At 59.8% G+C, this 16,709-nt stretch overlaps 1 protein-coding gene across 4 annotated transcripts in view; it reads right to left on the minus strand.

Annotated features, from left to right (window-relative positions):
- EEIG1 (estrogen-induced osteoclastogenesis regulator 1) overlaps window positions 1–16,381 on the minus strand; it is a 34,567-nt gene extending 18,186 nt beyond the window's left edge. The window contains exons 1-2 of one of the 4 annotated variants that reach the window (XM_036112783.2): window positions 15,366–16,381; window positions 11,075–11,219 (exon numbers count right to left, since the gene is read on the minus strand). In XM_036112783.2, the coding sequence (XP_035968676.1) occupies window positions 11,075–11,219; window positions 15,366–15,396 (176 nt within the window). In that variant the 5' untranslated portion in view covers window positions 15,397–16,381. The remainder of the gene's footprint in view (window positions 1–11,074; window positions 11,220–15,365) is intronic. The other 3 variants (XM_036112784.2, XM_036112785.2, XM_036112786.2) reach the window with 3 other exon arrangements.
- Window positions 16,382–16,709: the final 328 nt, after the last annotated feature.

Below are 16,709 nucleotides of genomic sequence, written 5' to 3' on the forward strand. Positions count from 1 at the left end.
GGCAGGGGAGGGGTGTTCATAAAAAGGGCAGGAATAAGGATGGCAAGCAGGAGGCCGTGAGCCCGAGTGGGAGCTGGCCAGGCCAGGTTTAATCTCAGGAGCTTGATTCACTGTGAACCTTTTAGTAAGCACTTAGCTGCCAGGTACTGCTGAAGGCCCTGGGGATATAAATAGTGAACAAAACTGAAATTCCTGCCTTCGGGGGGCTAAGTCTGGCCGCGGGCAGGAGACCGACAAAATGAGGCAAACACACATCACATGGCAGTTAAGTGCCATGGAGGAAAAAGGAACCAGGCGAGGCGGCAGGCAGGGCCCAGGTGGGGAGAGCGTGAGGGACGGGGACCAGGGAAGGGGACATATGAGTAAAGAGCTGAAGCAGGTGAGGCAGTGACCCACACCCTGGGAGAGAAGCAGCCCGGGCAGGAGGGCCAGCCACCCCAGAGAGGAGAGCCAGCTTACTGAAGCACCAGGAGGCCAGCGTGGCCGGAGCTGAGTAAGCGAGGGGCGTGGGTGCTGGGAGGGAGGCCAGAGAGGGGATCTCGGCGCCCAGCTTCCAAACCGTGGAGCGGTGCCAGCAATCATGGGCGCCCATGGGTGCACAGGTAGGTAGGGGAGCACAGAAGAGACGAGGGGAGGGGAATTGTGTCCTTTTCTTTTCCTTCTGAACTGAAACTACCAATATGGCTTCTTTCAAAAGCGCAGCTCGGGGAGAAATGAACTCTGGGAGGGCTCAGCGTTGCCGTGAGGTCTGAGGCCACAAAGCCACTGTGGGGAACGACCCCCAGGAATAGCAGCGGCCCCATGCCCACCTGAAGGGTGACTAGGACCCTGAAAGCCAAGTGCCACCTCACACCACTGTGACCTCGATGGACCGTGGGCCCAGGGGACAGCGACCCGGCCTGCCTGGGCACCCTCAGCCTTCACGTCCATCTGCAATGACAGGAGGCACAGTGAGCGCCTGTCTTAGGAAGAGAGGAAGTGTCAAAGAATTAAAACCAATGAGCATCTATGAAGAAAAATCATAAATAAGACGTTTGTTAAGAAAACACAGGACTGGGTGTCCCCACGGTTCGCCCTGCCGATGTGGCTCAGGCCAGGATGGAAAGCAGAACCGTAAAGATGACGTAGCCAAGCCCAGAGAGGAGGCATCCAGAACCCTGGAGCCCGGGCTCCCAGGCGAGGGGCTTGTTCATCGGCACGCTGGCATGAGGGGACAATGGTCAAAGGAAGGAGGGAGCTCACAGCAGGCCTGGCTAGGGTGATGAGGGGCACCAGGGCCATCTTCATTTCTGTCCAAGAATCATTTCTTTTTTTTTTTTTTTTTTTAAAGATTTTATTTATTTATTTGAGAGAGAGGATGAGAGGAGAGAGAGAGCACATGAGAGGGGGGAGGGTCAGAGGGAGAAGCAGGCTCCCCGCTGAGCAGGGAGCCCGATGCGGGACTTGATCCCGGGACTCCAGGATCATGACCTGAGCCGAAGGCAGTCGCCTAACCAACTGAGCCACCCAGGCGCCCACCAAGAATCATTTCTATAATCGAAATTTAAACTGAAAAATGAGTAAAGGGTGTGAGGTTAGAAGGGCTGGTCAAAAGCAAAAGGGGGTGTGGCCCCTCATCTCCCTGATTCAAGGCCTGGGCCCAGACTCCCCCTCCCGCAGGACCAGGCACCACCCCCAGAAAATGGTGATGAGGACCTCAGGGCGCCCCAGCCTGGGGTTTCGGGCATGAGTCCCCAGCTCCATGCTGCCAGGGAGAGGTAATTACAGAGACTACGTTTTCAGGGGAGTTTTGTTTTTAGCTTTAAGATATACAATTAGACGTCCGAACCCCAGAGAGACAGGGCGAGCCCTCCACCCACCACAGCCCACTGTGGCCAGCCCAGCAGCAGAATTCAGTTATTTCTGGGTTGTCCTAAAATAGGGCAGAGCAACACCACAGGAGGCTGGTGTCCTCAGGCCAGCGGAACTCCCTCAGAGCGTCCCTGGCCCCAAATCCCAACCAAGGCCTCTATTACGCATCCACAGAGACTTACTGTGGGTGCTGGCTTGGCACGGGGCCCAGGTGGGTGTGGGGACATGGCAGGGGCAGACTTCCTGGAGTAGGCCCCAGTTGAGTGGGGGAGACAGACACTTCACAAGTGACTGATAACTGCCACCAGCCTCCGAGAGTGCAGACAGGGGCCTGACCTGGTCTGGGCAGCGACACCAGAGCTGGGACCTCAGGGTGAGGCTGGCCAGGGACAGATCAGATGGGATGTCCCAGGCAATGGGAACAGCCCAAGAAGACCCCGAGGGAAGGAGGTGGGGCCCAGGAAGAGGTGAGAGAAGGCCCGGGGGGGGGGGGGGTGGATCAGGCTGGCGAGTGACCCCAGGAGGTCCATCTCAGGGAGCCCTGACTTCTTCATCACTGCCCATCACCTGAGGCTGTCAGGATAACTCCGTGGTGCTGTGTCTGGTTTCTCCCTCCTGCTCAGCTGGATGGGGAACACAGAGAATTCTGCCAACACAGTGTGTGTGGCCACGTCTTCCTAGTATCTGCTTTGCCGTGTGTCAGAGACCAAGGAAGGCAGCTGGCCACCACTGGAGCCCCACAGATGAAGACGGCATCTCCTCTGTCACCACTGTCTCCCTAGAGCCCAGGACAGAGCTGAAGAGTGGGACTCTCACTCTAGACCACCTTCCCTGCCCCCCAGGCTCATCTTTAATTAATTAATAGTAAAAGCGGGTCCTATTCATTGAGCTCGTGCTACAGGATACATGTTTCATATATATGACCAACTGAATTCTACCACAATCCTATGAGATGTGTGCCATTATCATTCCCATTTTACAGATGAAGAAACTGAGATCTAGAGAAGACAGGATAGGCCCCAAGTCACAGAACAGGGTTGGATGCTGACCTGACACCAAGGCCACATCTTCACTTCTTCCCCGTGTCAGTTCCCCTCAAAAGCAGGAAGGTAAGTGGGCACTTGGGAGAAGGGAAATGCTTCTTCCCAGGCCCCAGCAACCGAAGAGCCTGTGAAGGGTGGCAGGTCAGGTTGACGTGAGCCACCATCCTCAGCCTCTCACATTGAGAGGCTGGTCAGAAATTCAGGATCCCCGGCAGCAGCCACCCCAGAGTCCATGGTTCCCCAAGGTCAGCCCACTGCCACATCCCCAGTGCCTGGCCCAGACCGGCATCACCACCCGGAAAGTGCAATAAGATCCCAGAGCCTTAGCACCCCCAGGGTCTCCATCACTCAGGTGACAAGGGGTCAGTGCAAGTGGGAGCCACCTCCTGGCCACAGGCTGCCACATCCACAGGGTCCCTGCAAACAGGGACCAAACAGGCCATTTGGTGCCTCTCCCTGGAGTCGGAGTGAAGACGCAGCATGGCCCGCAGTCATCAGAGGAACAGAAAGTTAGGAGAAGGGAACCCAGGGTGTTAGTGGGGCAGCCCCTGGAACGGGCTCCAGCGCGACCCCACACCCACGTCTGCACTTCACCCTCCCAGCCGAATGGCCTCGTCTGCACGCCGGTCTCGTTACCACCACTGCCCAGCACGGAGCCCCGGTCCGGCCGGGAGCAGCTCAGTCATGGCCACAAGCAAGGCCCGGCAGAACAGGGCTTCTCAGACTCGAGGGAACACTGAAAAACCCTTGGCTCATCACACAGATTCCCAGGCGCTGCCAGAACTAGACTACAGGGCAGGGTGTCTCTCTCAACCTTAGTGCTACTGACATTTGGAGATGGAAATTCTGGGGGTCCTGGGGGGCATCCTGAGCATGAAATCAGAGTAGGACGCTTAACCGACTGAGCCACCCAGATGCCCCATGGGCCAAACTTCTTAAACAAGCTCACCTGGGATTCTGATGCAGGAGGTGGGCCCCCAGCTAAAAGAGGGGCATACCCAGGAGCACTGAGGGGGACCCCAGGGACCTCCCAGCCCCAGCTGTGCTCCTGGGTTCCTGAGAGGGCTGGTCCCGGGATTCTTCCCATCCGGCCCCTACAATGACAGGTAACCAGAGCGAGGCTGCATCACCTAAGTCCCTCCCAGCTGGTCCAGCAGCCCTGGGGGGCAAGGGGGCAGTCACAGAGCCCAGCCAGTGCCTCCTCAGCCACGCCCACTCCATGATCTCCAGTCCTTGGCTGGGTTCCTGGCGGAGCGAGCAGTCGGTCGCAGCGATGCAGCCAAGGTTCTGGGCTGATGAAACCCAGCCCAGGCCGGGAGAGGCAAGTCTAATAAGGAAACAATTTAAATCGACAACATCTGCCTGTGCTTCCCCGAAGAGAAGAGAGTACAGCCGCCTAGGGAGGGGCCCACCCCGGGGACCAGCCAAGGCGTCCATCCAGGGGCTGTGGAGCGGTAAGAGCTTCCATCCCAGCGACGTGGCCAACGTGGCAGCCCAGCAGCATCTGGCTCCTGCCAGGAATTCAGGGCTGCGCGCGAGGGAAGCAGCTTGCTGCGGCTCTGACACAGCCACCACTCCTCCTGCAACAGGATGAGGCAGCAGTCGGTTCCTAGAAGCCGGCCACTCTGTGCTGACATGGGAGTGCTGGGGGGGCGGTGTCACCAGCCGCCCAAGACCCCGTCTCTGCTCCCCTGCTCCTGGCATCAGCGAGTGACCCGTGGAAGTACAGAGTGGACAGTCCACTGGGGGCTGCAGCAACTCCAGATTGAAAAAGGAGTAGGGAGCGCCTGGGTGGCTCAGTTGGTTAAGCGACTGCCTTCGGCTCAGGTCATGATCCTGGAGTCCCGGGATGGAGTCCCACATCGGGCTCCCTGCTCAGCAGGGAGTCTGCTTCTCTCTCTGACCCTCCCCCCTCTCATGCTCTCTCTATCTCATTCTCTCTCTCAAATAAATAAATAAAATCTTTAAAAGAAAAAAAAAGAAAAGAAAAAGGAGTAGGGGGCCAACCAATCACTCAGGCTTGGTGGGGAAGCATCAGGGTCAGGAGTAAGGATTCTGGAGTCAGATGCAGCTGAGTTTGAATCCTGCCACTCACCAGCCCAAAGCTTGAGCTGGATCAGAAAACCCACAGTAGGCAGGTGCCAGCTTCCCCATTTTACATCGCCTCCCTGCTCGGCCTTCCGTACCCAGTCAGGCCACGGACGAGGCTTCCCCACCACCCAGGGGAGGCCTGTGGATGCTCTTCTCAGTTGACAACAACGGGCCACTCCCTCTTGCTCGTATAGCCCGAGAGGAGAGCAGGCCATTGAAAGGATCCAAAGTAAACTTCTAGCTTTGACCAAGTGCTGGTCCAATCCCATGCACCTGGACAAAGATGCCCCCAGTACCCAGTGTGTCCCAGCGGGGCTCCTGTTTCCTAGGCATCCTGGCCCATACATCAGGCATTAACTCTGTAGGCATGACCACCGCCTACTTCACAGATGAGCAAACTCGCAAGAAGTCCATTGGTCATACATGAGGTGCTGATCTGTCCTCCCAAGCCCTACCTCAGGAGCCCACCCCCAGAGGGCACTCACGTTGAATGGAGGATGTGGCTGCAACCATCAGAAGTAACTCAGATGGTCCAGTGGGAAGCCAGGCACGCCAGGCCCCTAATGAAGCCCTCCCTTCCCCACCCCAAGACCACATATCTGAATGTTTCCCCCAGCCTTGAACCTGGCTGGGCTATCCCAGGCAGGCCTGCCTGGGCCGCTCCTGGCTGACTCACATCTGGGTGGCATTTGAATCATCCAAGGAAGCAGAGACAGGCGGGAGTGAATCCCATCCTCAGAGCCCTGTTCCTTGAATGGCTGGTCTTAAGCGAGTCAGGGTGATGTCCCTATCCTCTGAGCCCCTCCTCAACCCCATTAGGCCTTTCCAGAAAGCACTCTTCCCCCAACTACTGCAGCTAGACAAATCACTTCCTTTTCTGGGCCTGGGTCTTAGGTATGGCGAGAAAAGAACAAGGCTCCCGTGTCTCAGAGCGTGGAGCTCCTAGAGGCAGGGCCCTTGTCTCGCTCACTGCTGCTTCTGAGTCCTGAGGATGGCACCTGGCACACAGTAGGTACTCAGGAAGTGTCTGATTAAATTAGTGACCTGCACAGCCCTGCTCCCAACAAGGGCTGCTACAGGCCTTCTTACAAAGCTCTTCCCTCTCCAGGAAAGGGGCCTTCCAGCTATGGTTGCGCCACGTCCTCTGGCTCTCTGTACAGTCCAAGGGGTCAAGGGTTCCTGCCACCTCTGATCTGTCCCCAGATGTTCCCACTGCCCCCCACATGGCTCCCTGGTCTTCTGAGGTGACTGAGGGATACTCAGAGACCGCTCATTCAGAGTCACATCTCCTCACAGACTCAGATGTGTTTTTCCAGCCATCTTCAGCATCTCCCCAAGATTCCAACCGCAGGACAAAGGGCTCAGGGTCAGGTGGGACCATGAGGCCCTGACTCACCAATCTCTACCTCCTCCTCCATGCCTGATTCTCCTACAGACTCAGGCAGACCCTGGGCCAATCACTGCCTCCATCATTCACTCATGCCACACATATTAACTGAGCATTTACTACACTGAGCCAGGCCCAAGGAGGACCCTGGAGATACATCCAGAATAAGCCAGGGCCTGTCTTGTCTGCATCCAAAATGCATGTGGCCATTCTCATTCAGGTCCATGTGATTCCTCTTTAGCCAACTCAAAACCTTTAGGAGGTGCTGGAGCTTCCTCTTGGCATTCAGGGAGAGTACCCAGTCAGTCACTCCCAAAGAGAGGGGTCAGGGCCAGAGCAGGTGGGAGAAGCCAATGCCTCCCCTCCGCCATGGTGCTCAGAACTCTGAGAGCGGATGCAGCTAATGGTGTATACCCCGCTTCCTCCCCTTCCCTCCTCCCCCTGCTCATGGGCCCCAGGTCAGGGACCATGGCTGTCTTGGTCATTGCTGGGCCCAGTGCCCAATGCAAGGCCAGGGCAGCAGCCTGGCTCTCATCACAAATGTTTGCTGACTGGGTGAACCGCAGGAAGAGAGAAGAGAAACAATTGAAAGGAGAGACAGAGGAACATGGACCTTTCCCTTCTGCTCCTGCCCCTGGGTTCCCTCCAGTAACTGTCCTGGATTAATACCAATCACTGCTAGCCGTCGCTGAGCACTTACTCTGTGCCGGGGGCTACGGTGGGTACATAACCGGTGTTAATCCACTTAATCCAAACACCAAGCAGCTTACCACCCCATTCCACAGATGAGGAAAGCACGGCTCAGAGAGATCTCCAGTCTGGCAGCCTCAGGAGCCCATCCTCCCTCTGAACTGCCAAGCCCCACAGGCCAGCAGCCCCTGCTGGGGTTTTCGCAAGCAGCAGAAGGAAAATCTGCTGCCGGAGAAGACGGTTGGCAGCTGCCAAGATGAGTTACAGCCTCCTAAACAGGAGCGACGCTTATCAGGTCAGGACGGTTCACACTGCCCCACCAGCAAGACCCTGGGAAGACAGGACCTCCTCCAGACTTCCAGGCAGCCAAGGAAGCGCCTCATTTTTGTCTAGAGGTGCCCAGCACTCCCAGAGGCGTCGGATGTCTCACGGCTGTTGCTGATACACACGTGTGCACACGTTGTCAGTGTTCAGCTCACAGATTCTCAGAACCCATAACCAGCCCCTCAGAAGCAGGACAGGCCCCAGAAGCCCCTTGCAGGCATGACTGCCACCCCAACAGAGATACCATCATCCTGACTCATATTAGGGTGGGTTTTTTGAATCAGATTGCTTTTGAACTTTATATCAACAACATCACACAGCATGCTCGTCTGCTTCCTTCCCTTCACGTTGTTTGTGACGCCCGTCCTGGTTGTGAGTAGCAGTGGCTTGTTCATTCCCACTGCAGAGGAGGCTCGAGCCTGTTTGGAACCATTCCATGATGATAGCTGACAGCCACCTCCCCTTCTGCAAACTGGAGCCCCAAGGAGACAACCCCATGGCTGCCCTTGGTGGTCCTAAAATACAAATTTGACCCTTCTGGGGCTCCCCCCTCCAAAAGGTCCAAACCCCTCCCCATGGCCTCCTGCCACTCCAGGCCCCCTGGGGCCGCTGGGCTCCTCCCTGCTCAGCCCCTCTCGCCCTTGCCCTCCCTCTGCCCCAGGGTGCTCTTCTCCCCACCACCTGCCCACTCCTCACTGGGACCAAACCCAGCACTGCTTCCTGGGGAGGGGTCCTGTGATGGCAGGGCTTTGCCCCCAGGAGCCACCACAGGCCCCCTACACGGAAGGTGTTCAGGAAATTGTCCCCTGCGGGCCTGGGAGCCGCAGGTGTGCTCTGCCCCCGCATGTCTGCTCTCAGAGAGGAAGTGGTGGCAGGAGAGGATGCCCTGCCTGCCTTCCCCAGAACGCTCCCCAGCACTGCGCTATGCACTTTCTCCCCGCTCAGCAAGTCTGGTCTGCTTTCAGCTGCCAGGTGTGAGGCCCTGTGCTGAACAGGTACCCCTCCCACCCTCACATGAGCACCCCCACACCATCTGATGGAGGAAGAAGCCAAGGCTGAGAGGACAAGGCCTCTGGCCACTGTCAGAGAGCCAGCGAGCAGCTGCCAAGGCCCAACAGCAGAGCCCGGGGTGAGCCCCAGCCCCCTCCTCCTCCCCATCCCACCAGGAGCATCCCCACCTCCCACAGAGGGTCCACCCCACACAAGCCATCGGTGCCCCCAGCTGCCTCTCAGTCACGGCCTCTGAGCCCACAGCGGTGCCCAGCTGCCTGGCGCGCGGGTGAGGGCTGCTCCTGACACGGACTGATACCTCTGGCCCCAGGGTGGGGAGGGGCCGGACCCAGGCAGCTGGCTGTGGCCAGCACACCATCCGGCACACGATCCAGCACCACCAGTGCCCACACTGGTTCAGTGCCAGGGCAGAGAAGTCCCAGCCCCGTGCCACCACCAACCGGCAGCAGAAGCCCCAGGACTAAGATGCAACGGAGGCCACTCCTGCCCACGGTCTGGGGAAGGAGCTAAGAGGCAGGGACAGAGACTGTAGTGTCCTGACATGAGGGCCCACAGTGGGTAGAGAGGGCAAAAGAGTCCAGGGAAGTCTTCCCAGAGGAGGCAACTCTTGGGCTGAGCAGGAGTTTAGCCAAGTGAAGCAGTGGGGGAAGGGAGCTTGAGGTCGAGGTAACTGCAGAAGCAAACAACCAGAAGAGTAAGGTGTGGTGCAAGCAAGGGGAGCACCAGGAGAGGCAGGGGCCTCCCACCCACTGAGGGGCCCCTGGCTTCCACCCCCCTGTCCCCAGCAGAGTCTGACACTGGGTCCCTCCACCTCGAGTGGGGGGGCTACTGTCGGCCTGTCAGAGTGGGTCCTAAAGCTGGCTGTGGAGAGGCAGACCTCACCCCCCCACCCCCAGCCCAGGCCCTCCTGGGGAGAGTGCCCCAGACTGCACTGGCTCAGGGCCAAGCACGCCAAGGTGGGGCAGTTTCAAAGCAGTGGGGGCAAAAAAAGCACAGAGACCCACTGGGGACCCTGTGCTCCAGCAAGGTAACAGTCCCCTTAGACAATAAGTGTGCTCCTGGCCCATTCCCACCCCTCTGAAGGGCAGAGAGCCCCGTGGGGAAAATGCCCTCTCCCCACAGCACCCCACAGAATCACGGGAGAGAGGGACAGCACCCCACAGTCGGTCTTGGCCCACAGAGAAGTACCAGCTGCCATGGGACAGGTGGGGGGTCGGGGGGAGCTGAGGTGCGCCACCCAGCCTACCGCTGTGACTCAGCGCCGGGACGGGAGGATGGACTGCAGTGTGTACTGTGCTTCTAGCATGTCCCAGAAGCCACGCTGGACGTTTGACAGGCATTATCTCACTGTGTCCTCCCAAGGACACTGCGAGGCAAGCACCACCAGCCCCCCTTAGTAGGATCTAAGGGACTAAGTTCCTTGCCCAAAGTCACACAGGGAGCAAGAAGCAGGAGGGAACGTCCTTCCCAGTCCTATGGCCGGGGCAGGGCACCAGCCTGACCAACTAGGCAGCGAGTCCTCCAACAGAGCTGCCTCCTCCCAACTGCTGAACCAAGTTGGCTGGAGGGGGCTGCTGGCTGGCGGCTCTCGGTTGACATCTGGGCAGGGTCAGGGGTCGGCGGCTCCAAGCCTGCATGTGAGAGCTATTCCAAGCCCCAGGTGCCAAAAGAGGCTCAGAGTAGAGACCAAGGGTTTGCAAGCACAGCCCTAAACAGACACCACTAGCAGGCACATAATGCGCAGTTTCAGGTCTCACCAAGGCCACCACTGGCTAGTGTGACCTACGGAGAGCCAGAGGCCCAGGGGATGACAGACTTCAGGTCACAGAGCACATCTGAAGCCATGGGGGCTGGCCTGGTGTGCCCACGACCAGAAGCACTTGCCAGACAAGTTGGATAATGGAGAGAGATGCCTCCCACTGCCCCCAGCCAGGTCTCTTTCTGAGCAAGTCTGACGTTCCTCCCCTGCTCAAACCTCGCCGTAGCTGTCTGGCAGGATGAAGATAAACCTCCCCTGGCTGCCACGGTGTTAGACTGCCCATCCCCAGCAACAGGCAGGTGACCGCAGGGTCACCACACGGCAGTCACTAGACTGCACACACACAGTCCCCAGGCTCCCGAGACACGAGAGCAGACAACTAGCAGCCGTCACAAGGCTCAGCACGGCTTCCCGAATGTGAGTCGGGACTTCCGGGCACTGAGCAAGCAGAGTTCAAGGGCACTCAGGGCGCTCACACACACGATGTCATTGCTGCTGAGAACCTGTGGCCAGAGTGGCTCCCAGGACAGAGCTCAACGGGAGGAACAGGCCTCAGGGAATAGCCTTGGCTCCACAGAACCAGATCACCTCAGGTCAGGGCTCTGCCACTGGTAGGCTGGCAGACAGGTGGCAGGGCCTGCCAGGGTGGCATCTGCCAAAGGTGTGGCCAGCTGGCGGCAAAGGCCAGGTCCAAGGAGCAGACATCAAGGCCAGGCCCAGGCTGGGCAGCTTCAGGCTTCACCACGGGCACTAGCAGCACAGTCTGACCGCACAGGGACCCAGCGGCTGGCCTGGTGCCCCCCTGGCTGCCTGCGGTGGCCTCTGCGGCTTGCCAGCAGGACTTCTCTGCACGGCTGCCTGTCTGCTCAGCCTGCACGCGGAAGGCGTCCCACAGGGGCCCCAGGGACCAGGCAGGACCTGGGAAAACGAGGGAGGCAGACTGTGGCGGAGATCCAGAGGTGTGCAGCGGGGTCAGGAGCCAGAGCGGGCATCCCGCGGAGAAGGCAGCTGCAAAGCCCCTGGGGCCAAACGCTGCCACGTGCACTGCTGCCGGATACCCAGTCTAAAAGAAACCAAAAGTCTAGATTTTTATTCTGTCAAAAACTATTAGAGCACAGTATGGGGCAGCAAAATCCTCGCTACATTTGGCCACTGTGCACCCAGTGAACCTCCATCTTCTGGCAGCCACTAAGCACTAGGTGTGGTGCCAGGCGCGTCAGGACCGGGAAACCCACCTGCGCACTCTGCCTGCCAGCCTTCTCTCCAGGCTGCCCGCTCTTCTCCCTCTGCCTGTCACCGCGCAGCCACGCCGGCAAAACCCACCCAGCCGACTCCCACTGTCCCTTACGGGGTGCTGGTCAGGCCCCCCTGCCTCTTCTCCACTCAGCAGCCAAGAGCCATCCTCCTAATGGGCAAACCAGGCCACACTGCCCCCCAGCCCCTCAGCTGGGCCCCCAAGGCCAGGAAGGGTCCGGCCTGGCCAGCCCCCATCTTCATTTGCACCAGTCCCTCCCTACCGCCCTGGCCGCCAGTCTCCTCCTGAGAGGACTTGCTAGAAGGTACATCAACGCCTCTCTCTCACTCCCTCCTCTGGCACCACCAGCACGTGCATGGGCCAGGCCACAGGACTCGTGCCAGTGGGGCACAGAGACCTCTTGGGATGTTTGGGATTCTTCTTGCCTGAAGGATAGATTGGCTCAGAGCTGGAAGCTTGCACCCAGCCTGCCCTGAGAGACTAATGCCCGGCCTGCTGCCTCCCAATTCACCAGACTTGGCTGGGACGTCTGCCTCCCTCCCAGGACCCCTGGGAAAGCCTCCCAGATGCCATGTGGATGCATGTGCCTGGAGGGCCCCCAAGCAGGGACCTTGGCAAACGCCATGTACCCCCGGGCCAGCCTGTGCCTGGCCCCAAATCCCCGGGAGTGATTTCAGCTTCACCCCCACCTGTGGCCCTAAGGCCCCTTTGTCTCAGGATCTAGCCTGATGCCTCCAAAGTATTCAAATCTGGACTTTCCTGCACCACCCCACCCAATAAAAAGAACCTTCTTCAAATGTCTGGGGCATCCCATGGGGCTGTAGCTGCTTCCAGCCCTCTGCCACCAAGGCAAGGCAGGACTTTGGAGCTAGGCCTGCCCAGTTTAAATCACAGCCCTGCCACTCCCTAGCTGAGAGAAATGGGCCCATTGCTTCAACTCTTCTGAGCCCAGTGTCCTCATCAGCTCATGGAGTGGTTCCAGGGCTCAACTGATCACAAGTCCGAGGTGCTCGGCAGGTCCCTAGCATTCAGGAAGTGCACATCAAGGCAGTTTAAACCCTAATGATAAAAAGGTTATCTTCCAAATTACATTACCAGCTCGGTGACGTCTGGCATATGGCTTCACCTCTCTGGCTTCGGCGCGCCCCCCCCCACCATCCCCCATCCCCAGGGCCAAGAGGATTAATGGATACACCACTTGCAAAACCCTGGCACAGAGCGTGGGCCCTCGGAACACGGTAGCTGTGAGGATTATGGTTTGTAAGGAGGCCTCAGAAAGATGAGGCTGGGGAACAGCGCGATATACCACCTGTTTTACCTGCTCAAATTGGGTCAGGCTGGAGCTGTGTACCCGGCTGTTGCCATGGCACCCAACACAGGGAAACACTCCAGCTAGGAAGGCGGGTGCTGCAGGGGTGGGGCCTCAGGCCTGCTTTACTCAGACAACACCCATGTGGCCACCAGCAGTCCCTGGGCCGTCCCAGGGATCCCTGGGGTTGGGAAGAGTATGCTACTGGCTCTGGGCCCAAGGTCTAAGCAGGTGTCATCACCCCTGACCCTACCCCAACTCCAAAACAATGGGGCCTTGGCCATCTGGAGGGGTGGGCTGTGAGGCGAGGCTCCCAGGCTGCAGAACAGGATGGGCGGGATGGGCGTGGAGGAGGTAGGAGCCCAGGAACCCCTATCTCCTGGGCAAAAGCCAAAGCAGCTCTAAAGCAGCCTCAGGTCCCAGTGTCCCTGTGTGCTCCCTCCAGCCACACCTGCCCAGCAGCTGACAGGTACCCAGAGCCCACTAAGTGCCCAGCCTTGGGGGCTCAATATCAGCTCCTCCCTCCACAACCCTGTCAGGTTTCAACCAGGATGAGGGCTGGGAAAGGCTGTTTGGGCTCAGCTGGGTTCAGGGAATCCATGGCCCCTTGCCAGGAGGGAAGAAGGGGAGGCAAAGGTGAAATCCACTGTGGGCCGAAACCTGGAACTTTCCAGACTTTCCCAGATGAGGGGGCAGGTTTAGGGCAATGGAAAGGCTGACAGGTAGGGTGACAGTGGCCCCCGTGCCTGGGAGGAGGCCTCAGTCTGGGGCTAGATACGGATTCCTCAGTGGGATCTAAGACCCTGTTCCACCCCTAGCTCACGTGTGGGCCCTCTGCTGACTCTGACTGGTCCCTCCAAGAAGTGGGAGGCCTGGGGCCTGGACCCCTCTGCCATAGTAACCACAACTGCTGCACAATTTGCCTGAGTCAGACGTGGCACAGCCGTTATCCATTCTCCTCACAACTCTAGGGGCAGGTATGACTTCTCCCATTTCACAGACAAGGAAACGAAGGCTCAAAGGTGGAACAGGATAGTGGTTAAAAGCACACCCTGAGGGAATCTGGGCTCTGCTGTATTAGCTCATGCAAATCACTCCCTCCCTGAGCCTCAGTTTTCCCCTCTGTAAAATGGGGATAATAATCCTACAGTTCCCGCCCCCCGCCACCTCCACCCCACTCCATGGCATAGTCCAGGAATTAAGGAAGAAGTGCTAGTAAAATGGGAAGCACCTCACCAACAGTCGCTGGTTCTTGGAATCCAAGAGGTTAGGTAACTTGCCCAAGGTCACCCAGTCAGTGAGTGGCTGACTCCAGACCCTAGCTCTGAGCACAACCTTTCCCCAAAACCTTGGGCAGCTCTGTGGGTGGCCATGGGCTCGGGATCGCAGCCTTCCCAGGCAACGGAGGACTGCCACCAGCCCCCACAGCAAAGGGCAGCCTTTCTCTGAATTCCTCAGATAAGCAGTTCCCGGCAGACTGGGGAGCCTCCAGGCCTGAGTGGGCCCAAGTGCAGAGAAAAGGCACCCCACCCTGTCTGCACCAGAGATTCCTAAATCTGGGTTAGGCTGTATGCCCACCTACCCCCCACCCCCTTGCCGGCGTCCTCCCAGACCACCAGATTCATCCAACAGGTCTCCAAATAGGCCAAGTTCTGTTGACAACTGCCTCCTGTGAGGTTCCTGGAGAGCCACTTACTTCCTCTTTCTGGGCCTCAGTTTCTCCAACTCAGAACTGTGAGGCAGCTCCAGCTAACTGGCCCACAAGGAGGCCTGAGGAGCAAACGGACAGACCAGGGAAGGGAACCAGCATGTCCTAGGCACTGGGCGAGGCCCTGTACTGCATTCTATCTACTGAAACTTCTCCACAACTCTGACAGAGACCTGTATTGGGCCCAGAAAGTGACAGAGCTAGGACTTGAACCCCCATCTGTCAGACTCCAAGACACTCTCCCCCCAGCAAGCCCCAACCATGTGACCCCAGGTGGGCACAGTCAGCGGGTGCAGCTCAGGAACTCAGTCACCCTCGGCAATGAGCTGGACAGCTGGACCTGCAGGATGGGGAAGAATCCATAAACCAAACTGGACTGAGCCTCTTTCAGAGAGGGTGGCAGCCTCCTTGACAAGGGCATTTGCAATGCAAAGCAGCCCAGCCACAGCCAGAAGAGGACGGACACTCAGAGAGGGCTGGGCAGGACAAAATCCAGCCACCTCCCTCCAGCCAGGCCGGGGGTGTCTGGGAACCTGTGGCTGGCCCAGGCTCTAAATCATATGACAGCCCAAGCGGCCAGCTGGGTGCAAGGTGGCCAGGAATACGCCTCCCCGTCTCAGCCCCTCCAGGCACAAACGCTGGTGGGCTCTTTGTGCAAGTCTGAGGAATGGGCATGTGTGCAAGGCCCCACGAGGGGCCTGAAAGAACGAACCCCCACCTATCCAGCTGGTCACCTGCAGCCCAGCACCCTGCCAGTTTCCTCAGGCCCAGACCTCCCAGATCACTCAGCCCTGCCTTGTGCAAACCTGCCCCAGACACACATAATCCCCAGGACTCTCTGGGCCCACAGGGGCGCTTCCACGTGCCAAGTGGCTAGATCTAACTCATCCTCCCCCCCCCACCCCCCGCCCGCAGGCGCGACTGCCCCAGCTCCTACCTTGACGACAGGCTGACAAAATCCCCGCCATCCAGCAGCCGGACCTTGCAGAAGAGGACTCCGTTCACGAAGGGGACCGCAGTCAGCTCCTCCAGGGTGAAAGTGGTTTGGAATTTGAATTTCTTCTTCTTCATCAAGAAAGCCATGAGCGAGTTCCCTGAGTCTGAAGCCCCGAAGGCCAAAAAAGGGGGGGAAGCCAGAAATCCCCAGGATTCCTTTCCCTACACCACACCCCCTCCTCAAAACATCAGAGCCGGATCCCGCCCAGATGGTGGCGAAGGCGGCCGAGCAGGCGGGGATCTAAGTCCGGAGGGCCCAGGTCTGAGCGACCAGTCCAGTTCGCGGGCCGGCTGGCTTCACCGTCGGGGAGCCGGGGCTCGGAGCGGCTCGGAGTGGCCGGGGGCTTCACCGGCATGTAAACAGCGGGGCATGTAAACAGCGGGGCATGGCCCAAGAGGCAGGGGCAGGGGTGGCGGAGGGCGCGCGAGCGGCCGGGCTGGCAGGCAGCATCCCGCACCGCGGTCACCGGGGAGCTCTCGCCGCGCTACCGGGCGCGGCTGGCGGACCGGTGAGGCCGAGGGCGGCGGGCGACCCCGCCCCCGCCCCGCTGGCGGCCGGGGGAGGCGCCCTAGCCGCGCACACGCCCCCGCACCTGGGTGCCCGGCGGCCCGCGCAGGTGAGTCCGGGGCGGCTGAGGGCACCCCCAGGGGGCGACCGGGAGCTCTGGGGGGCCTCTCCGGGAGGCGCGGCGAGGACAGTCCGGGCCGGGAACGGCCGGCCACGGCCCCCTCCGGGCGGGCACCGGGCCCGGGCAGTCGGGGCGCCGCCTCCTCTTCAGTCCTGGGTCCCGCACCGCGGGCCCCGGCGGAGCTAAGGCGCCTTTCCGGCCGGCCGGTGGCACCCGCCTCGCTCGCCGCCTCTGCCCAGCACCCCGCGAGCAGCAGCGCCGCCCCCTGCGCGCCGGACGCAGCCGCCCGAGCCCGACGCTACGCGGCGCCGCTGGGAGAATGCTGAGGCCCAGCGCGGCCGCCCGCGGAGCCGCCGCCGAGCGCGGGAGGGGCGGGGCGCCGGCGGCCCAGCCTGCCTGCAATTGGGCGGCCTGGCGGGGCAGGCGCGGAGCGCGATTGGCGGACGGCGGCGTGGGGCGGGACTCGCGAGAGGCAGAGGGGGCTCAGGACGCTTGGATTGGTGTGTCGCGCGGCTGGACCCGCCTCCTCGGTCGGGGCGGAGCGGAGGGAAAGGGAGAGGGGCCCCGAGAAGGCAGTGGGAGGTCGCGGGGCGGGAAGCCCGGGCTGGTCCGGCAAGGAGGAGGGCGCGAGCAGAAGAAAAGAAGAAACAATGAAG

This window comes from Halichoerus grypus, chromosome 14 (genome assembly GCF_964656455.1).
Source record: "Halichoerus grypus chromosome 14, mHalGry1.hap1.1, whole genome shotgun sequence".
NCBI classification, from domain to species: Eukaryota; Metazoa; Chordata; class Mammalia; order Carnivora; family Phocidae; genus Halichoerus; species Halichoerus grypus.